The sequence below is a fragment of the Pelophylax lessonae genome (genome assembly GCF_965119305.1).
Source record: "Pelophylax lessonae genome assembly, chromosome: 4".
Classification (NCBI taxonomy): Eukaryota; Metazoa; Chordata; class Amphibia; order Anura; family Ranidae; genus Pelophylax; species Pelophylax lessonae.
In genome coordinates this window covers 550,582,628-550,605,497 of record NC_138771.1, presented here as the reverse complement: position 1 = coordinate 550,605,497, position 22,870 = coordinate 550,582,628, and the positions used below count along the sequence as shown (strand labels likewise).

Sequence of the window (22,870 nt, the reverse complement as noted above, 5' to 3'; positions counted from 1 at the left end):
AGTACCCACATCAGAGAAAGGAACCTTACATGTACAGAAAGGTAACCTTCTGGGTAACAAAAAAGGGCTCAATATGAGCAACAACCCAGGAAAACAAATAACCAAAAGGATAAACAACCCCAACAGCCAGGGACCCGTACAAACCAGGGTTCCCTATGGCACTGCCGCACAGAGAACTTTGCGGCCAAAGGAGGCATCAGCTGACGCCAGAACATCAATTTTATAGAATTTGGAAAAGGTGTGCACCAACGACCAAGACGCAGCCTTGCACACCTGGGCCACCGAAGCCTGATGCCGGAAGGCCCAGGACGCACTCACCGACCTGGTAGAATGCGCTTTGACAGGAAAGGAGGAACCCGTTCCCGCAACGAATAGGCCTGAACAATGGTCTGTCTGATCCATTTGGCAATGGTTGCCGCAGACGCAGCCATACCCTTCCGAGGACCCTCAGGAAGTACAAAGAGAGAATCCGATTTCCGAAAGGATTCAGTCGACGACAGGTAAACCCTGATCGCCCTGACAACATCCAGAGAATGCAAGGCCACCTCTTTTGGATGCTTAGGGTTCGCACAAAGCAAAGGTAAAACAATGTCCTCATTGAGGTGAAAATCCGAAACCACCTTTGGCAGAAAGGACGGATTAGGTCGCAAGACCACCTTATCCCTATGAACCACCAGGTAAGGGGAACGGCAAGACAACACCGCCAACTCCGACACTCTGCGAGCGAAAGTGATCGCCACCAGAAAGGCAACCTTTTTAGACAGCAGAGGTAACGAGATTTCCCTGATGTTTTCAAATGGGGAACGTTGTAACACGGACAGAACCAAGTTCAAGTCCCATGGAGGTAAGGGCTCCCTTCTGGGAGGGGCCAAGTGACGCACACCTTGAATAAAGGTGCGAATCAAGGAATTAGACTCCACAGGGCGCTTAAAAAGAACAGCCAGTGCAGATACCTGGCCCTTAATCGTGGCCAACGCAAGGCGCTGGTCCACACCAGTGTGGAGGAAAGCTAACACCCTCGCCACCTAGTAGGAACGAGGAGAGAAACCCCTGGACTCACACCAGGCAAAATAAGCTTTCCATGTACGGTAATAAATTTTACCAGAAGAGGCTTTTCTAGCCTTGATCAAAGTAGGAATGACCTCTGAGGAGAGACCCCTGTCTCTCAGGACCTGGCTTTCAACAGCCATGCCGTTAAAGCCAGCGACTGTAAAGCAGGATGGAAGATCGGTCCCTGAGACAGCAGATCTTCTCGCATTGGCAGCCGCCACGGAGGCTCTACGGCCAGGTGAACGATGTTCGCGTACCAGGACCGGCAAGGCCAGTCCGGCGCTACCAGAATCACCAGTGAGCGTTCCGAGGCCAACCTGCGAAGGAACCTGGACAACAACTGAATCGGAGGAAAGGCATAAATCAGACGATACTGATGCCAAGGTACCACCAACGCGTCCGAGGCGTCTGCCAGAGGATCGCGCATTCTTGCCACGAACCTCTCCACCTTGTGGTTTAGCCGAGACGCGAACAGATCCACATCCGGGGATCCCCACTTCGCACACAGCATCTGAAACCCCTCCGGGTGTAGGGACCATTCCCCCTGGTCCAGGGTCTGGCGGCTCAGATAGTCAGCCTGCCAATTCACACCCGGAATGTGAACTGCCGATATCTCCGGGACATAAGTCTCAGCCCAAGACAGAATTCTGGTCACTTCCTGGTCCGCCCAGGCACTACTGGTGCCCCCTTGGTGGTTGATGTATGCCACAGCAGTGGCATTGTCCGTCTGCACCCGTACAGGGCGGCCCGAAAACGATCCGACCAATGGATCAAGCACAGCCTGATCGCTCTTAATTCCAAAATGTTTATTGGGAGGGAGGATTCCTCCTCCGACCAAGTGCCCTGGGCAGACAGGTTGCCCAGAACGCCAACCCAGCCTGACAGGCTGGCATCCGTGGTGATTACCTTCCACAGAATTGGCCGGAAGGATTTTCCGTCCGACACCGCCAGGGACTGAAGCCACCACAAGAGATCCCTTCTGGTTTGGCGACTCAGAGACACTCTCCGGTCCAAGGACTGAGGAAGTCTGTCCCACCTGGCCAGGATCTCCGCCTGGAGAGATCGCGTGTAAAACTGTGCAAATGGTATCGCCTCGAAGGTGGACACCATCAACCCCAGGGACTGGTCCGCCTGGGCACTACTGGTGCCCCCTTGGTGGTTGATGTATGCCACCGCAGTGGCATTGTCCGCCTGCACCCGTACAGGGCGGCCCGAAAACGATCCGACCAATGGATTAAGCACAGCCTGATCGCTCTTAATTCCAAAATGTTTATTGGGAGGGAGGATTCCTCCTCCGACCAAGTGCCCTGGGCAGACAGGTTGCCCAGAACGCCAACCCAGCCTGACAGGCTGGCATCCGTGGTGATTACCGTCCACAGAATTGGCCGGAAGGATTTTCCGTCCGACACCGCCAGGGACTGAAGCCACCACAAGAGATCCCTTTTGGTTTGGCGACTCAGAGACACTCTCAGGTCCAAGGACTGAGGAAGTCTGTCCCACCTGGCCAGGATCTCCGCCTGGAGAGATCGCGTGTAAAACTGTGCAAATGGTTTTGCCTCGAAGGCGGACACCATCAACCCCAGGGACCGCATACAGGTTCGGAGTGACGAGGATTTGTTGTCCCTGAGGGACCTGACCTCGTTCTGCAGGGTACGGAGCTTGTCCTCCGGTAAGAACACCTTTGCTTGAGCAGAGTCCAGAACCATTCCCAGATACGGGAGACAAACCTAAGGCGACCAGGTCGACTTCTGAATGTTGATAGTCCAACCAAACTCCTGGAGCCTCTGGACCGTAGTGGACAGATCGCGCAACAGGCTCTGACTGGCACTCGATCTTAACAGGAGATCGTCCAGATATCCCAAGACCAGAACAGGCGCCAATACTTTGGTAAAGACCCTTGGAGCCGAAGCGAGACAGAAAGGTAACGCCACAAACTAGTAATGATCCTCCACGATAGCGAATCTGAGATACCTCTGATGACCCTCGAAAATGGGGATGTGCAGATACGTATCCTTCAGGTCTATAGAGGCCATGAACTCCCCCGGATTCAGGGAGGCCACCACCGAGCGGAGTGATTCCATGTGGAATTTCCGAACGCGCACGAAGCGGTTCAGCGCTTTCAAGTCCAGAATCTGACGCACTTTGCCCTCCTTTCTGGGCACAGTGAACAGATTCGAATAAAAACCCCGAAACCTGTCCCGATGAGGCACCGGGACGACAACCCCCTGGGCGAGGAGATCCTGTACCGCTTGATGCAGGTCCTGTAACCGCCCCGGGGTCAAATGAAGATTTGAGGGAAAGAATCTGTTCACGGCCATGAAAGAAATTCGATCTTGTAACCTGATTGAATGATTTCCTGAACCCACCTGTCCGAGATTCGGAGCAGCCAAAGTTGGAGGAAACCGCGCAAACGTCCCCCCACGCCTGAAACGGGTGAGGGCGTCCCTTCAGGCAGAGGCGGACTGAGCCGCCGTCCCAGCCTAGCCGGATGTTTGTTTGCCGAACCAGGGCTTTTTCTGGCCACCTTGGCCCTTGAAGGGTTTTCCCTTGTTCTGCGCCTTGAAGGCACGAAAGGCCCCCCTGATTAGGTTTAAAGGAGGGGGCCTGCTTACCGCGGAAAAATTTTCCCTTAGGGTTCTGGGGCAGCAAAGTGCTCTTACCCCCAGTGACTCCTTTAACCAATTCATCCAAAGATTCCCCAAAACGGCAAGACCCCGCATAGGGGAAATCAGCCACCGTCTTCCTGGATTTTTGGTCAGCCGACCAGCTTTTCAACCAGATTAAGCGACGGTTAATCACTGCGACACTGGACAGGCGTATCGCCAAAGGGGCCTCATTTAGAGCCGCATCGCACAAATACATGACCCCTCGATAAATCTGATCGACCATCTCCACTGTAGTGGGAGGGGCAGAGTCGGCCACGAGGGTGCGTTTGAGCACCTTGGTCCAATCCGCCACAGCCTGAGCCACCATTACAGAGGCAAAAATAGGCTTGGGCATGGAACCCGCCACCATGTAGGAATGTCGGGCAAGAGATTCCAGCCTCCTCTCAGTAGGGTCCCTAACAGACTTGTATAAAGTACTCAAAATTTCTACTTGAGTAAAAGTACAAGTGCTCGATCAAAAAGTGACTTAAGTAGAAGTGGAAGTGCTCGCAGAAAAAGTTACTTAAGTAGAAGTACTAAAGTATTCAACATTTTTTTTACTTAAGTATTGCAAGTAGTTTTTTCAAAAAATTTGCTACTTAAGTACTAAAAGTAAAAAGTACCAGTAGTTTTGAAAAAAAAAATTCTACTTAAGTACTGAAAGTAGAAGTAGAAGTACTGTGTTATGTAGTTATTAAAGAAAGAAGTCAAAAGTTTGAACATCCTATTGTTTTTTATTATTTCAAATGATTTATTCAAATGATTAACCTAAAGGACAATCACAATTCCTTAGGCTGTAACTTTTTGTAAACAAAAAACAGATAAACTATGTCCCTCCCTTCCCCTTTTAAAGCATCCACCTTTTAAAGCCAGGGGTGGTCTCCTTCCTGAGCTTCCTCACTCTCACAGCCAGGCAGATCACTTGAAGTTGAAGGGCCAGGGGTGGAAGGTGGTGTTTTTGGTTCGTCCATCTTTTCAGCTGATCAAAAGGCAGAACAGTAGCATGCGCAGTCTTCTTAATCGCGGTTTGATTTGATTTGCTCAATTGATGATAATGTGCCAGGCCAGCTTCATCAAACCTACAACGCTTAAAGTGAAAAATGCATCAAAAACTACTAACAAAGTGGCTGTGCTAAAAAATGCTAATAAAGTGCCTGCAATTATATATATTCTTCTTGTATTCAAAATCATCGCCCACAGTATCAAAAATAAAGTGACATGTCTGTGCTAAATGCAGTGCAAATTATTCCCACAATGTAAATGTAATTCATATAAAATATATATGACAATACCACAATAAAATAAGTTGTGATTGTGAATAAGTTAGGTGCAAGTTTAAGCGTGTAAACTAAACTTTATAACGAAAAGTCCATAACTGAATTCCAGTGTGCAATCTAAGAAGTGCTTGTCACTTGCTGTCAGATGCTTCCACCTTTCTTCTGTGATCTGCTCAATAAAGTGGTGGACTGGATAGCCTCTCTCTCTGTCTCTCTCTGCCTCTCACCTTAGTAGCACTGGCACTGCACTGGTTCAAAAAGCTGTCTATATTATTTTCATTATAAGAACTTGTCAGAACATGCTTCCACCACCTGTCCTTCACACTAGTAGTGCTCATTTGCTTTGCTCAAGTCAAGTGCCACTGCCAGTGGCCACTGCAGTGCAGGCACAGCCGCACAGGAAGAGGCAGGCCGCAGGAAGCACAGGCACCACCACAACACAACACTTATGGTCCATGGACCATGGATGGTCGGATAATCATCATAGCCGTCAGTCTCACTCTTCTTGGTTCAAAAAAGCCACCCATGACCCGTGTGTATATAATATATTAATATTTTACTGTATATTGATTATTTGATTCTCAAATGGCACATTTGCCATGGCAAGGATTAGGCCCTCTCCACGGTCCACCTCACGCACCTCATAGAGAAGAAGATGAGATGACGAAGAAAATGCTCCCGCGTCCCGCCGCCCGCGTCACAACTCCTCTCAGTTAGGGCCCTAAGGGGTGAAGTCTGAGTGACACACAACACGTTTAGAGGCGGAGACCTCGAGTGGGAAGACGGCAGCATGGCTCCTCCTGTGCGGTCTTAACTTGATGATCATGACAGTGATTCCGCGGGCCGTGGCGCGAGCGAGGCTGTGGGATTGATTGAATTGAGTTGTGCTGCCTACTGCTACACGCTACCTACTACTAAATTGTGAGTCAGTATATTTTATTTCATTTTTATATATAAAAGCGGTATTGTTGAGCACTACTAGCCACTAGATCTCCTGGCTGTCACTTTGTCACATGTTGGGGAATCACAGCGGCTCGGCTCCAGAAGTGGCGGGTGTCCCTGTCATCCTGCCAGGGTCGCCAAGAAGTTCATCACCTAAGTTATTAATATGTTATGAGGAGAGGACCTATGAGATTGAGAATTGAAATGATTAAATATATATGGCTTTTTGAACCAGTGCAGTCAGTGCCAGTGCCACCCAGACGCTATCCACCAGTGCCACCACCATTAAGTGTGTTGGTCGGTCACTCGAGCACTGAAGGAGGTGGAAGCATCTGACAAGTGAAGTCACACTTTAGATTTGCACACTGGAATTCATTTATGGACTTTTCGTTATAGATAGGTTTACACACTTCAACTTGTTGCACGCACCTAACCTAACTTATTTCATAACTTATTTTATTGTGATTTATTGTCATATTTTATATGAATAGAATTTACTGTTACATTGTGGGAATAATTATTTTCACCACATTTAGGCTTTAGCACATTCATGTCACTTTTTTTTTTGATACTTTGTGGAGTGTGGGCAGGGCACTGGGGGCAACGATGATATTATATCGATTGCACGGGCACTTTATTCGCACAGCCAAGTTGTGTTTGTTAGTAGTTTCTTGATGCACTTTAAGCGCTGTAGCACCATTTATTTGTTTGTTTCATATTTTCTTTTTATTGGAAAGATTTGGTATAGCAGCTTTTATTATACACAGCCTTTATTTTCGTATGCGCTGATTTACAAATGACATTATACAAATTTTTTTGAGCTTTATGCAACCTGCCATCTACTGTTCTGGCAGTGGTAATTTTTTTTAAAAGTAACGAGTAACTATGCAGCACAAAAAAAAAATACTTGAGTAGAAGTATCGAAATCATCGGAAAAATGTAGTGAAGTAAAAGTAGAAGTAGGAGAAAAAAATTATACTCTAGGAAAGTACAGATACCGCATTTCGGTACTTAAGTACAGTACTTAAGTAGTTCTACTTCGTTACTATACATCTCTGGTCCCTAAACACCGGAGAGTCCTCGGTGGGGACTAGGGTAGCTTTGTTCAATCTGGCTACCGTGTGATCCACTTGAGGAGGCACACACCAGCACGCAGTTGTAGTAGCCGCAAAAGGGTAGAGAAGTTGAAACTTCTTAGGCACCACGAAGGTGTGTTTTAAATGACGCCATAGCTCATTCACCTTATGGTGAAACTCTGCAGGGCAAGGAAAAACCTGCGCCGTCTTGTGGGTCCTGTGTGGGCCAAAAGAGGACACAACGCTTGTAGGAGTGGACTCATCCTCCAAATGTAGTGTTTCCTTTACTGCTAGGATCAACTCATCCATAGCTGCGCGTTCCTCGGGCGACCCAGGGGGGGGGGGGGGGGGGGGGAGTCATCCACCCCTGCAACCTCCGCCTCCCCCTCAGACTCTTGCGGGTCCTGAGAAGAGCGAAACCCCGAAAGGGCCACGCTACCTACAGCAACCATGTCACAGTCAGAATCGGAAGAAAAGGAAATCCTAGGCCTTTTCCTAGCAGCACGTTCAGACATCAGCACATCCATTTTTGACACCAAAGTTGCCACAACAGCAGCCAAATTAGTCAGGTTAGAGGATTCAGAGGACCCTGAATCCCCCACCAAAGCTGGAGGGAATTTGCTGTCCTGGGATTCCATAACAGAAATAAAATGTTTTTTTTTTTTTAACTGGCCCTTTAAGAGCGCCGCGGACCCCCGCAGCACACCGCTATAGAGACTGTGAGACACAGACCCCCCCGCAGGGACAAAACTGACTAGGAAGATTGCACAAAGCAGGACAGGAAAAGAACAGCAGGACAGAAACCCCACAGTGTGTTACCAGCTCCTTCGGTCGGCTCTGTGAGAAAGAAGGAAGTGATGTCACCGCTGGAGGCTGAACTTGGGCTGCAGGCCAAGGGAAAATTGATGCCTATTGAAACTAATGGGAGGCTTCGGCAAGATGGCCGCCGACATGTGCTCTGAATGATCGAATGCCGCACGCAAGATGGCGCCGCAAGGCGCCAAAATCACTACATAGCATGCTGTATAAAACGCCCATAATGAAGCCAGACATGCTGCCCACACTTAAAATGGCAGACTGGCGTTTTTTGTCGCCGCATGTGTCTGCACCTCCAAGCACCCTAAAGTGACATTAGGATAGGGACCCCCCAATCCCCCACACAGCGCTGCTGTGAGAGAATAAAACCCCCGCAGGGACCGGGAACAGGAAGCCCAAAACGCACAGACATAGGGGACACCACAGACACACAGGACTGCCGACCCCAGACAGAGGCCCCACACAGAATGTACTTACCTGTACCCGATTGCGTGGGGTGCCTCATATCAAGCGGGAAACCGCCCACCCTCAGATGGCAGGGGAGTGCCGCCAGCCAGAAACGCAGGACACTAGTAGTGCACGGACGAACCTATGCTGTGTCCAGTGAGGTAGCCACCTCACATGGCTGCATCCCTGATGGACAGGGATGGGTCGTTTGCGAGGCCAGGGCGAACACATAGCCTGCGAAACGCTCGATGGCGGGCTGGGATTCCATCTGACCCTCTGTCCTGGAGAACCAGGACGGCCAGTCTGATTCCCAACTCCACAAACGCCGTCTTCATCCGAAGATCCAACTAACTAGCGCTGATAAAATAAACAGCTAGCAATGTAAAGAAAAATGACATTTTCAGAAAATAAATCCTAAAGAAAAAAAAAGGAAGGCTGAGACTGTAGCCTCGGCACAGGGAAGCCTATCCACTCCTAAGCTAGGCAGAATACAAACTGAATTGGGGTGGCTATTGCAGGGGGGTATTGGACTAGAAGGACAGCCCCCATGGGTGTGACTATGTAGATGAATTGTTCTTTTACAAGTCTTATGCCTAGAAACTCCTGTGGAGAGGAAGCAATACCCCATTAGTGAAGACTGTGTGAATGGGCGGCGACTGTCGGAGGACGTAAGAAAAATAGGTTTTGAATTTTTTTTTTTTTTTACAAATAAATATTTGAAAGGTGTGGTGTGCATTTGTATTCAGCCCCCCAACCCTTGTAGAACCACCAAAGTTTTTTTGGGTATGTCTCTACCAGCTTTGCACATCTAGACTGACATTTTAGGCCATTCCTTTTTAGAAATTGGTCAAGCTCTGTCAGATTGGATGGAGAGCATTTGTGAACAGCAATTTTCAAGTCTTGCCACAGATTCTCAATTGGATTTACTGTAGGTCTGGACTTTGGGCCATTCTAACACCTGAAAACCATTCCTTTGTAGCTCTGGCTGTATGTTTAGGGTTGTTGTCCTGCTTCAAGGTAAACCTCCACCCCAGTCTCAAGTCTTTTGCAGAATCAAACAGGTTTTTTTCTACAATTGCCCTGTATTTGGCTCCACCCATTAACTCTGACCAGCTTCCCTGTTCCTGCTAAAGAAAAGCAAACCCACAACATGATGCTGCCACCACCATGTTTCACAGTAGGGATGGTGTGTTCAGGGTGATGTGCAGTTAGTTTTCCACCACACATAGCATTTTGCTTTTAAGCCAAAAAACTGAATTTTTGTAAAATCTTACCTGTAAAATTCCTTTCTCTGAGTCCTCCGACAGTCGCCGCCTCTTCATATTCATCACTAATGGGGTTATTGACCTTTGCTCCGTAGGAGTGCTAGGCAACAGAATATATTAATATCAAAGCTTTTAGCATATCCCACCCCCAGGGGGTGGTCCCCTCAGTCAATACCTCCTTGCTTCCTGCACACCAACTCAGTTTCAGTAGAATAGCAGTAGAGTATACAAACAAACCCCAAAAGAGGGGCGGGGGCGGCGACTGTCGGAGGACTCAGAGAAAGGAATTTTACAGGTAAGATTTTACAAAAATTCAGTTTTCTCTTACCTCCTCCGACAGTCGCGGCCTCTTCATATTCGTCACTAATGGGGACGTCCCAAAGCAGTGTAGACATGAGGGGTGGGAAAAAAAGCAGCCGCGCCTACTAAAGCAACGCAATACCCACATCAGAGAAAGGAACCTTACCAAAGTAAGAGAACCAACTGGGCAACAGGAAAAAAACGTGCTCAACAGGAGCAACAACCCAGGATAAAACAAGTAACCCAGGGGTAAAAACACCCCAACAGCCAAGGGCCCAAATAAGGGACCCTAAGGCACCGCCGCACTAAGGACTTTACGGCCAAAAGAAGCATCTGCCGATGCCTGAACATCCACTTTGTAAAATTTGGAGAAGGTGTGAACGGACGACCAAGTCGCCGCCTTACACACCTGGGCCACAGAAGCCCGATGATGACAGGCCCAAGACGTACTCAGAGATCTGGTAGAGTGCGCCTTCACAGGCACGGGAGGAACCTTCCCCCTCAAAGCATAGGCCTGCTCAATGGTCTGTCTGATCCATTTGGCGATGGTAGAAGCCGACGCCGCCATGCCCTTCCAAGGTCCCTCAGGAAGGACAAAGAGAGAATCCGACTTGCGAAAGGATTTAGTCGACAGGTAAACCCTGATTGCCCTAACAACATCCAAGGAATGTAAAGCCACATCCTTCGGATGCTTAGGCTTCGCGCAAAGCGAAGGCAAGACAATGTCCTCATTGAGGTGAAATTCAGAAATTCTCTTCGGAAGAAAAGATGGGTTAGGTCGCAAGACCACCTTATCCAAGTGAATCACCAAATACGGAGACTTACAGGACAAGGCCGCCAGCTCCGACACCCTGCGAGCCGAAGTAATCGCTACTAAGAAGGCAACCTTCTTGGACAACAAAGACAACGAGATCTCCCTGATATTTTCAAAAGGAGCATGTTGCAACACAGACAGAACAAGGTTCAAATCCCATGGAGGCAAAGGCTCCCTCCTAGGAGGGACCAAATGTCGCACCCCTTGAACAAAGGTGCTAACCAAAGAGTTAGACGCCACAGGACGTTGAAAAAGAACGACCAGCGCAGAAATCTGACCCTTAATCGTGGCCAATGCCAAACGCTGGTCCACGCCCGTTTGAAGGAAAGCCAACACTCTCGATACCGAGTATGAGCGAGGGGAATACCCCCTGGACTCACACCAGGCAAAATACGCCTTCCAAGTACGGTAGTAAATCTTCCCTGAAGAGGCCTACCTGGCCTTGATCAAAGTGGGAATGACCTCAGGGGAGAGACCCCTATCCTTCAAGACCTGGCTTTCAACAGCCAGGCCGTTAAAGCCAGCGACTGTAAAGCAGGATGGAATATCGGTCCTTGAGACAGGAGATCTTCTCAAAGTGGCAGACGCCACGGAGCGTCGACCGCCAGATTCACGAGGTCTGCGTACCAAGACCGGCGAGGCCAGTCCGGTGCCACCAGAATCACCGTTTTCGGTTCCGAGGCCAACCTGCGAAGGAACCTGGACAGCAGCTGAATCGGTGGAAAGGCATACATCAGGCGATACTGATGCCAGGATGTCATTAACGCGTCCGAGGCGTCTGCCCGAGGATCGCGCGTCCTTGCCACGAACCTTTCCACCTTGTGATTTAGACGAGACGCGAACAGGTCCACATCTGGGGACCCCCACTTCTCGCACAACAACTGGAAGACATCCGGGTGAAGGGACCATTCCCCCTGGTCCAGGGCCTGGCGGCTCAGATAATCCGCCTGCCAGTTTTCCACCCCCGGAATGTGAACTGCAGAAATTGCCGGGACGTGCGTCTCGGCCCAAGACAGAATGTCGGCTACTTCCCGAGCCGCCCGGGCACTCCTGGTGCCCCCCTGGTGGTTGATGTAGGCCACCGCTGTGGCATTGTCCGTCTGCACCCGAACTGGACGGCCCTGAAGCCTGTCCGTCCAACACAGAAGACAGAGATTTATCGCTCGCAATTCCAGAATGTTGATCGGAAGGGAGGATTCCTCCTCCGACCAAGTTCCCTGGGCGGACAAAACGCCCAGAACACCACCCCAGCCCGACAGGCTGGCATCCGTGGTGATCACCGTCCATGACAAGGGACGAAAAGACTTGCCCCCCGACACCGCCGGGGACTGGAGCCACCACAAAAGACCCCTTTGGGTGTGGCGGCTCAACGCAATCCGCAGATCCAGAGATTGCGGACGCCCGTCCCACACGGCCAGTACCTCCGCCTGAAGCTCCCGTGTGTGAAACTGGGCGAAGGGAATCGCCTCGAAGGCCGAAACCATCAATCCCAGACACCTCATACACGTCCGGAGGGACGAGCACTGATTGTCCCTGAGGGACCTGACTTCGCACTGAAGTGTCCGAATCTTGTCTTCCGGCAGGAAGACCTTCGCCTGAACAGAGTCCAGAATCATCCCCAGGTAGGGAAGACGACCCGATGGACACAACGTCGATTTGGGAAAATTTATCGTCCAGCCGAATTCCTGCAGAGTCTACAACGTGGACAGGTCGTTCACCAGACCCTGACTGGTCGCGGACCGAATCAGGATATCGTCCAGATACTCCAAGACAGAGATGCCCTGGGCTCTCAGTAAGGCCAGAACCGGCGCGAGCACCTTGGTGAAAACCCGCGGAGCCGAATCGAGACCGAAGGGTAACGCCACGAATTGATAATGATCCTCCGCAATGGCAAATCGAAGGTACCTCTGGTGACCCTCGAAAATGGGGATGTGTAGGTACGCATCCTTCAAGTCGATGGAGGCCATGAATTCCCCCGGAACCAGGGCAGCCACCACCGAGCGCAGGGATTCCATGCGAAACTTGCGAACCCGCACAAAGCGGTTCAGAGCTTTCAAGTCCAGAATCGGACGTACCTTGCCCTCCTTTCTGGGCACAGTGAACAGATTGGAATAGAACCCCCGAAATCTGTCCCGATGAGGCACCGGAACCACCACTCCCTGGGCCCGCAGGTCCCGCACCGCCAGGTGCAGATCCTGCAAGCGCTCCGGAGTCAGCTGAAGGTTTGAGGGGAAAAATCTGCCCGCCGGCCGAGAGAGAAACTCGATCTTGTATCCAGATCGAACGATTTCCTGAACCCACCTGTCCCGAATGCGGTCCAGCCAGGGTTGAAGAAAACCGAGCAAACGTCCCCCCACCCCAGAAACGGGTGAGGGCGCCCCTTCAGGCCGCATTGTTATGGGCAGCGGATCCGGACTGGCCGGACTTCTGCTTACCCGCCCACGGCTTCTTCTGGGAGCCTTGGCCTTTGAAGGGCTTGCCCTTATAGTGCGACCGAAAGGCACGAAAGGACCCCTGAGAGGGCCTAAATGAAGCATTCTTCTTACCACGAACAAACTTATTCTTGTGAGATTGGGGCAAGAGAGTGCTCTTACCCCCAGAAATACCCTTTATCAGAGTATCCAAAGATTCGCCAAAAAGACGGGATCCCGCGTAGGGCAAATTTGCCAGAGTCTTACGAGAAGATTGGTCAACCGACCAACATTTCAACCATATAAGGCGACGGTTCAAGACCACCACACTAGAAAGGAGCGCCGCCAAAGGGACTAAATCCAAGTCCGCATCACACAAATACATGACACCCTGATGAATCTGATCCACCATAGCCAAAGTTGTTGGCGGGGCAGAGTCAGCCACCAGAGTGCGCTTGAGCACCTGCGTCCAATTCGCAATAGCCTGGGCTGCCATAATGGAAGCAAAAATAGGCTTCAGCATAGAGCCAGCAACCGTATAAGCATGACGGGCCAGAGACTCCAATCTCCTGTCCGTCGGGTCCCGGAACACCGGGGTATCCTCAGCAGGGATCGCAGTTGATTTATTCAAAATCGCCACCGCGTGATCCACCTGAGGCGGTACACACCAACGCTCATCAGTAGCCGGTGTAAAGGGATAACGCAGCTTGAACCTACTCGGCACAGCAAAAGGCTTTTTTAAATTGCGCCATTGCTCATCAACCGCGCGCTGAAATTCCGTAGAGCAAGGAAAAACCTGCGCTGTTTTGCGTTTTCTCTGCGTCCCATAAGAGGACATCAAAGCAGGAGGACATGGTTCATCCTGCAAATGCAGCGTTTGCTTGATAGAAGCAACCAACTCATCCATGAGTGCAAGCTCTTCAAACGAGCCAGGGGGAGAATTATCAACCCCTTCCACCTCAGCCTCCCCGTCAGACCCCACAAGGTCTAGGGATGAGTGAGACCCTGAGAAGGGCACTCCAGCCATAGCAGCCCCATCGCCTTCTGAATCAGAGGAAATAGACACCCTGGGCCGTTTAGTGGATCGATCAGCCACCAGCATCTGCACCTGAGCAGATAAGTTTGCCACAATAGTGGCCAGATCAGCCCCCTCGGGGGAAGCAGCAGCCCCTTGGCCCCCCACCAAGGTGGGAGGAAACTTGCAATCCTGAGAATCCATGCCCCAGCAAAATAATTAATAAAGGGTACTGCCCCTTTAAGATCGCGGCGAGCGCTGCCCACCGCACCCACTGACCCCCACAGGGATAAGAAACTGGGCAAGGAATACAGGAAAAAAGGATATATAAAACCTAGAGAGCACACACAGGCTGCTGCACCGATCGCTGTCCCAGAGGAAAAGGAAGTGATGCAAGACTGACCGCCCCTATGAAGCCTCTGCAAGGCTACACAAACATGGCCGCTCGGCTGAGGACAAAACCCTGGGCAAAGAGAACATGGCGCTGACATGTGGGATCGATCGCCGCCCAAAATGGCGGCGTTTGGCGCCAAAAACGTGTGCAGTACCTCACAGGACCTGCCACCATAATTTTTGCCCCAGAAAAATGGCGGATCGCCGCAGCGATCGCCGCAGAGCATGTCTGAAATCCTACTGCTTCATATGACACCCAGCAGAGCGGGAGAGCCCCCCCCCCTCAAAGCCCACACACAGGCAGCAAGTGCACACAGGAGCTAACACGGAAAACAGCAGCCACACAGACATGCCGGGTCACACAGTCCCAGACTGACACCCAATAAAGACAGGTCCCCACATAGAGATACACTTACCAGTCCGGATGGCGTGGGGAGCCTGCTCCAGCGACCAAACCGCAGTACTGAGGACAGGGAGTGTCGCAAGCATGACGCAGTGGAGTTGCGGTGCGAAACCGCAATGGCGTCCAGTGAGGTAGCCACCTCACCGATAGCATCCCTGCAGCGAACAGGGATGGGTCGTTCAATGTGCCAGGGCAAAACCTAAGCTGAACGCTCGATGGCAGGCTGGGAAGCCCCTGAGCCCTGGGTGGCCAGACTGAGACCCAGCTCCGCACGATCATCTTCATCAGAAGAACTAACGCTGAAAATAAACAGCTAAGTAAAAGAAAGAGAAAAAACTTCAAATAAAATCAAAAAGAGAAAAGAAGCTGAGACTGAGAGCCCCAGCACAGGAACAGCCTGCACTCCTGAGCTAGGCATATGAAACTGAGTTGGTGTGCAGGAAGCAAGGAGGTATTGACTGAGGGGACCACCCCCTGGGGGTGGGATATGCTAAAAGCTTTGATATTAATATATTCTGTTGCCTAGCACTCCTACGGAGCAAAGGTCAATAACCCCATTAGTGACGAATATGAAGAGGCGGCGACTGTCGGAGGACGTAAGAGAAAGTTACATTTTGGTCTCATCTGAACAGAGCACCTTCTTCCACATGTTTGCTGTGTCCCCCACATGTTTTTTTGCCAACTGCAAACGGGACTTCTTATGGCTTTCTTCTTGCCACTCTTCCATAAATGCCAGATTTGTGGACTGCACGAATAGTTGTCCTGTGGACAGATTCTCCCACCTGAGCTGTGGATCTCCGCAGCTCTTGCAGAGTTACCATGGGCTTCTTGGCTGCTTCTCTGAATGATGCTCTCCTTGCCCGGCCTGTCAGTTTAGGTGGACGGCCATGTCTTGGTAGTTTTGCAGTTGTGCCATATTCTTTCCATTTTCAGATGATGGATTGAACAGTGCTCCGTGAGATGTTCAAAGCTTGGGATATTTTTTTGTAACCTAACCCTGCTTTGAACTTCTTCACAACTTTATTTCTCACCTGTCTGGTGTGTTCCTTGGCCTTTATGATGCGATTTGTTCACTAAGGTTTTCTAACAAACCTCCTGAGGGCTTTACAGAACAACTGTATTTATACTGAAATTAAATTACACACAGGTAGACTCTATTTACTAATTGGGTGACTTCTGAAGGCAATTGGTTCCACTAGATTTTAGTTAGGGGAAGCAGAGTACAGTGTGCTGAATACAAAATGCACGCTACTTTTTTTTTTTTCCAGATATTTATTTGTAAAAAAAGTTTGAAAATCATTTATCATTTTCCTTCCACTTCACAATTATGTGCCACTTTGTGTTAGTCTATCACATAAAATCCCAATAAAATACATTTACATTTTTGGTTTTAACATGACAAAATGTGGAAAATTTTCAAGGGGTTTCAATATCTTTTCAAGGCACTATAAGGGCCATTTGCCTATCACTTCAGCAGTGAAAAGAGCGGCTTTAGGGACAACCAACGAGGGTTTAGCCGGAAATTAGTCTTCAGGGTGACCCAAAAGAGGCAGATTCACACCTGAGCCAAAAGATGTGTTTTGGTTTTATCTGCGGTCCACATTCCTAGAGTGGACAATGGGCATACAGAATTTTTCAGTCATCAGCACCTGGATCTGGGGCAATGGTCGCCCCCCCTCAAAAAAAATGTTCAGAGACCTCTGTCCCTGGTGGAAGACACTGTTGACGGATCTGTCACCCTTGCGTTATTGGTAACACTATCTAAGAAAGATGGCACTAAAAACGTTTCTGATACTTAGTTATACTAAACTCAAACTGTTTAACTTACATTATCCCTTCTATTTCTGTATGTGGATGATGGCACTGTAATTAATTTAATTTAACAAAAAAAACTACCTTTTTCCTAATAAATATACAGCTGCCACATGATCCAGATCTTTCCCAGCCTGTCTGCAGGGAAACATAAGCAGGAGGAGCTTCTAGTCCCCTGCTGCTGGTCCCATGTTCAAAAAAAAAAAAACAGCCTTGGGAATACAGAGTAAAAATAAAGAATAATATCAATATACTGTTATCAAATGTAGTATGTGTATGACAATTTAAATCAAATCTCTATTATTTTGTGGAAATAACATGGTGTGGGTAGATTTCTACCATTCACAGGCTGTGTTACACCCCTCCGGCCTGTGTGTTAGAATAACCGGGAGGTGAAGCCACCATTAATCTACATGTTATATCCCACCCCCATTGTGTTTTTTTTTCCAAGGGTAAATGTTATTCATAATTCATGATACAGTAATGACATCCACAACGTACAGAATACATATCAGAAATGCAATTTAGAAGCCCCCATTGTGTTGAGCTGGTTCGTGGGCATGGAGGAGGATGGAGTAGGCTGTCATTTACCACTGTGTATGCACCCTGCTCAGATGTGATAGGAAAGAAATGTCCAGCTTAGAAATGCACTGAAAACTGAGCATGTGCAGAGTTGCCACAGTAGCAGCAAAATCCCTAGCTGAATTGGGGACATGAAAAGAAAGTAGAGATGGAGAATACCAGGATTAACTAGGTTTCTTTGCGGAATACAGAAAACGAATCTTATAGTGACTGAGTATGAACAGCATATGTATTACACCATTTATTGATAGTTTTTTTATGATGTGGGTTTAGTAACATCTTGCATACAGGAAGATTGCTTAGTGCAGTGGGGATCTTTAGTGTACTGAGCACCTACCACAACCAGATCTAAAGGAAATCTATAGTTCTAGCATACACATTTTAATTTTACAATATCATCATTGTAATACAAATACTAACTATTTTTGACTGTTCGATATAAGATTACTTGAAAAATCTTCTTTCATGTCGTGAGTTCTGCCTGTCTGCTGGCAATCTCTTTTCACAACTTCCTGGATTCCCTGCATGCTTGGCATCTTCTCCTCACCGGTTTACTCTAATGCCCCATACACACGTGCAGATTATCTGCAGACTTTTGTCTGCAGACTTACCTTTTCTATGTAGTGTAAAGCCCCGTACACACACGCAGATCGTCGTCATACAAATGTTCGTATTTTCTCCCCGGGATGTCGGTGTCTGTTGAAAAGTGCAAAGACAGCACAAGGACAGCACAAGAATTTTGTCCGCAGACTTCAGCTGACTGCAGAAGTGATGTCATGTAATGGTTAACTTTCCCTGTGTTTTTTATTTTCTGAGCATGCCCAGTCTTGCAAATCTGCGGTCTGTCGGCTGATTTCTGTACTGACAGGCGAACAATCGTCCGTTCTGGTGTCTGCAGACAAAAATTTTCATGTTTGCAAGAAAGACTCTTGTCCGCGGATTGTGTGCAGACATCTGTCGGAGGCACCATACTAACACGCATACAATCGGCAGATCTTTCGTCCGCCGACGTTTGTATGACGACGATCTGCGTGTGTGTACGGGGCTTTAGGGCCTGCCGGATTGCATACAAATTGAAAGTGTTTAGGTTTGACCTCATATTATATGGTTTTGGTAAGTCTGCAGACAAAAGTCTGCAGATAATCTGCATGTGTGTATGGGGCATAAGTTTCTAAGTTGGGTCCATATAGATTTGGACACAGAAACAATTTTATTTTTTTCAGGTATTTACCAAAACATATTCAAGCTATAGTTTTATAGTGGATATGGGCTGAAAGTGCACACTCTCAGGTTGAATTTGAGGTTTTATACATCCAAATCAGAGGAATGGTTTAGGAATTACAGCTCCTAAGAATACCCACTCCCCCCCCCCCCGCCCTTTTCAAGGGACCAAATGTAATTGGACAATGAAATCAAAAGCTGTTTCATGGCCAGGTGTGGGCTACTCCATTATTTCTTCATCAATTAAGCAGCTAAATGATCTGGAGTTGATTCTAAGTGTGGTATTTGCATTTGGAATCTGTTGCTGCTCCGGAACGTCCTTCAGAAGGAGAGAGATCGCGCTGCCGCGGGCACGCGCAGTGGCGCGATCTCGATGTGCCTGTGTCCCTAGGACACAGAGCAACAAGACTCGGCAGGAGGGCCCCGTGATTGGCCCTCCTGATCACGACGGCTGTGTCCAATCACAGCCGTCATGTAATGTCAATACAGCCGTTGTAACGGCTTCGATCTCTTCTCCTCCTGACAGATCCTGTCAGTGAGGAGAAGAGGAGAGGATCTATTCTGCAGCCGGGGTGATCAGTGAGTATTTCTGATTACTCACTGATCACAGGGGGGGGTCTGTGCTGGTAATCAGATGATTGATTACCAGTGCAGCCCTGGGGGGAGGGGGTGCCACTAGAGCCACCAGGGATGCCCACCCATGACCACCAGGGATGCCCACCATGGCCACCAGGGATGGCAAACAGGGCTCAGAGAGCCTGCCAGTGGTGCCCCCCTATCAGTGCTGCCCACCAGTGCCCGTTATTGCCATCTATCAGTGCCGCCCACCAGTACCCATTATTGCCCACCAGTGCTGCCTATCAGTGCCGATCAGTCCCGCCCATCAGTGCCGTCTATCAGTGCTGCCTATCAGTGCCCATCAGCGCTGCCTATCAGTGCCCACCAATGCTGCATATCAGTGCTATCTATCAGTGCCCATCAGTGCTGCATATCAGTGCTACCTATCAGTGCCCATCAGTGCTGCATATCAGTGCCACCCCATCAGTGTCTCCTCATCAGTGCCTGTCAGTGCGGCATCATCAGTGCAGGAAAAAACGTATCCATTTACAAAATTTTATAACCTAAACAAAAAAACTTTTTTTTTTTTTTTCAAACTTTTCGGTCTTTTTTTATTTGTGCACCAAAAAAGAAAAAACCTGGCGGTGATCAAATACCACCAAAAGAAAGCTCTATTTGTGGGGAAAAAATGACACAAATTTGGTTTAGGTACAGTGTTGCATGACCGCGCAATTGTCATTCAAAATGCAACAGCGCTAAAAGCTGAAAATTGGTCTGGGAAGGAAGGGGGTTTAAGTGCCCAGTATTGAGGTGGTTAAAATATTATTATGGTTCTGTATATATTTTGTTATACTGCATTTTAAAATGTATTAAAATTCCTTATGTATATTTGTTGTTTGGCTTAGCTTCCTGATGACAGCCATTGCTCTGCGAAATCTAATTGTGGGCCGGCCATCACTGGACCAGTTAGCAGACGAAGTAGCATTCGCCAGTATCAAATATGAGGATTCAAGGCAGCAGGAAGACAAGACAGGAGCACCTTCCACAAGGGAGCCTGAACATACAGACTTGTAATTTTGTGCTTTGTGGAGTTTTTTAGTGGACCAGGCAGTATATCACTAGACGTGATTTTTTTTTTTTATTATTTACTATTTTTGTACAGTTTTTACTGAAGAAAATTTTATAAATTAAACCATGCACACGACTGTGAGATGTGCTAGAGATCAAGTATCTTGGCAGAAATAAATGGTTCTCAAAATGTACTTGGAAAATGTGCTAAACGGATTTTGTTTCATTTCTTTAAAATATTACCGTAGTCCAAAGATCATCAGCCTCTGCTGACCTACTAACAATAAAATATAACTAAAGGCAAAACTTTTTTTTTTTTTAGGATAGAGTTGAGATGGATTAGAACACCTGTCAGGTTTTTATTGCTTTCTGTGCCCCCTGTAAAGGAGATTCACCCCCTCCTGTTTGTCATGTTTACCATTATCCCTGAAAGTGAAAGAATATGAAAATCCCAAATTTTGGGTTGTCCCCAGAACAGGAATAGTGGGAATACCTTCCAAAGGGCACTCTAGTTCTGATGACGACCATGGATTCCCTCAGATTTTCTCTTACTTCCTGTTATGGGACAGGAAGTGAGGAGAAATCTACCCAATAACACACAGATGTCAAATATAAGCATATAGATGAGTAAAATTCTTTTTCATTGCCAGTGTTGTAATATATAACACTCACGTAAACCGGTAAATTACTACACTCAAATATAACATTTTCTATTTTTGTTTTACGGCTGTCCTCATCACTGATCTTTACTCAGCTGTGTGCATTGTTCCATAGACAATAATGCATCTAATTACAAATCAATAAAAAAACGCAGCTTTTTTTGACTCCCATGTGCAAGAGGCCTTAGACAGTTAAAGGAACAAGTGTCCCATTGGAAACTTTGCCCTCCATATCTATTCCAGTGTCAACTCAAAATTATGTATGTTCACATAATTCATGTTGTAGAACTAGATAGAGTACTGGGAAGGTCACCTAAATTAGAGCATAAAAGACCTAACCCAGCCTTCAAAATTTCCCCTCGCCTGCACGCATTTGGCAAGTGGAAATAAGCTGAGCGGGAGTGTGGACAGGGCCGGTGGTAATGAGTGGCGCTGCACACTTGGCAGGCTGCTTACTGTATAGCCTCCCCCCCCCCCCCCCCCCGCGCCCTGCACAGTCTCGCAGAGCGGGCATTTTAATGAGTACTGTACTGATTTTTGGATTTGGTAAAAATTAGTGTACATTTAGAGAACACATGCGGCTGAAGAAAAAATGCAGGAGGGAGATTCACACCCATGCGATCCGATTCCAATGAGGACCAACAAAAGGTCCTGTACTGTTTTGGTCCAAATGGGAATTCAGCCTGAATTTGCATTGCAGACATCACGTGATCTGCACAGCAATGAAGTGCGAAACACATGCAATGTCTGTGTTCGCACTGATCAGTGTGTGGTGGTCTCTATTTGACAGAAGTTGATCAAAGGGACATGCTAGAAAACTTTTGTAGATCAGCCTATTCTGACAGCACTGAGTCCCGCTGTCAAACTACAATGCCCTAGCGGGGAGATTCCTCCATCCACATTGTTTGTGGTGATGGAGGAATCTCTTTGTTTTCTCATTCATCGCAGGTGGCTGATCAAAAAAAGCTACTGGTCTATAGCCAGCCTAAGAAAGGTTCCTCTTCCTTTAACCACTTTAGGACTGCTCACTATGCTGCTACTGCGGCACAGTGGCAGCCCTGTGTCCAGCAACGTAGACCTACGTCGCTGGACGCCTAGCTGTCGGAGGCTCGCTCCTGCTGTGTTTAGACACAGCAGGGAAGAAAAAAAAAGAAAAAAAAAAGACACAGCAGGAGTCGGGCCGGAGGAGGAGAGGCTGTGTTCACCGCCTCTCTTCCCCGATCGTCGGGGGAAAGTGTGAGAAGATCCGCCCGCTTGTGTAAACAAAGCAGGCGGATCTTCTCTGTGACACAGGAAGAAATCACAGGATTCAGCATAGCTGAACCTGCGATCTCTGTGTCACAGAACCCCCTGCCCCACACACGTCACTAAGCATGAGGCATACATTTAACCCCTTGATCACCAACAGTGTTAACCCCTTCCCTGCCAGTGTCATTATTACAGTAACAGTACATATTTTTAGCACTGATTACTGTAGTAATGTCACTGCCCCCCCCCCCCCCCCCCAAAGTGTCAAATGTCAGTTAGGGGTCCGAAACAAAGAAAAATGTGTTTTTTTCACAATATTTTCCGTCTTTTTTTATTTATAGCACAAAAAATAAAAAACCCAGTAGTGATTAAATACCATCAAAAGAAAGCTCTATTTGTGTGTAAAAAAGGACACATTTTTTATGGGTACAGTGTTGCATGACTGAGTAATTGTCATTCAAAGTGTGAGAGCGCTGAAAATCAGTCTGGGCAGGAAGGGGGTGAAAGTGCACTGCAGGTAAGTGGTTAATCATAGCTAGTAAACTTAAAAAAACTCACCATGCCTTTTACTAAATACTGTGGACTGTCTACATTCCAGAAAGGGGTCATTTGTACTGTCCTGACATTTCAGGGCCTCAAGAAATGAGAGAGGTAGTCAGTACATCAGGTGAGATCAATTTTCAATGATTGGCACCATAGCTTTTAGGGCTCTTTCACACACTCCGTCCGCTGGACGGAGTCCGTTTTTCTCAGCGGGGGATCGAGCCGCCGATCCCCCGCTGAGCAGCAGGACGACAGCTGTGTCTCCGCGCTGTGTGCGGAGACACAGCTGACAGTTCCCCATGCATCTCTATGGGGGAAATCGGAT

General features: G+C 48.2%; 1 protein-coding gene across 1 annotated transcript in view; it reads left to right on the top strand.

Moving 5' to 3' along the window:
• The window catches only part of GGCX (gamma-glutamyl carboxylase), a 95,022-nt gene extending 74,750 nt beyond the window's left edge, over positions 1 to 20,272 (top strand). Inside the window, exon 15 of the mRNA XM_082256925.1 lies at positions 19,933 to 20,272. Within this exon, the coding sequence (XP_082113051.1) occupies positions 19,933 to 20,101 (169 nt within the window). The 3' untranslated portion in view covers positions 20,102 to 20,272. The remainder of the gene's footprint in view (positions 1 to 19,932) is intronic.
• Positions 20,273 to 22,870: the final 2,598 nt, after the last annotated feature.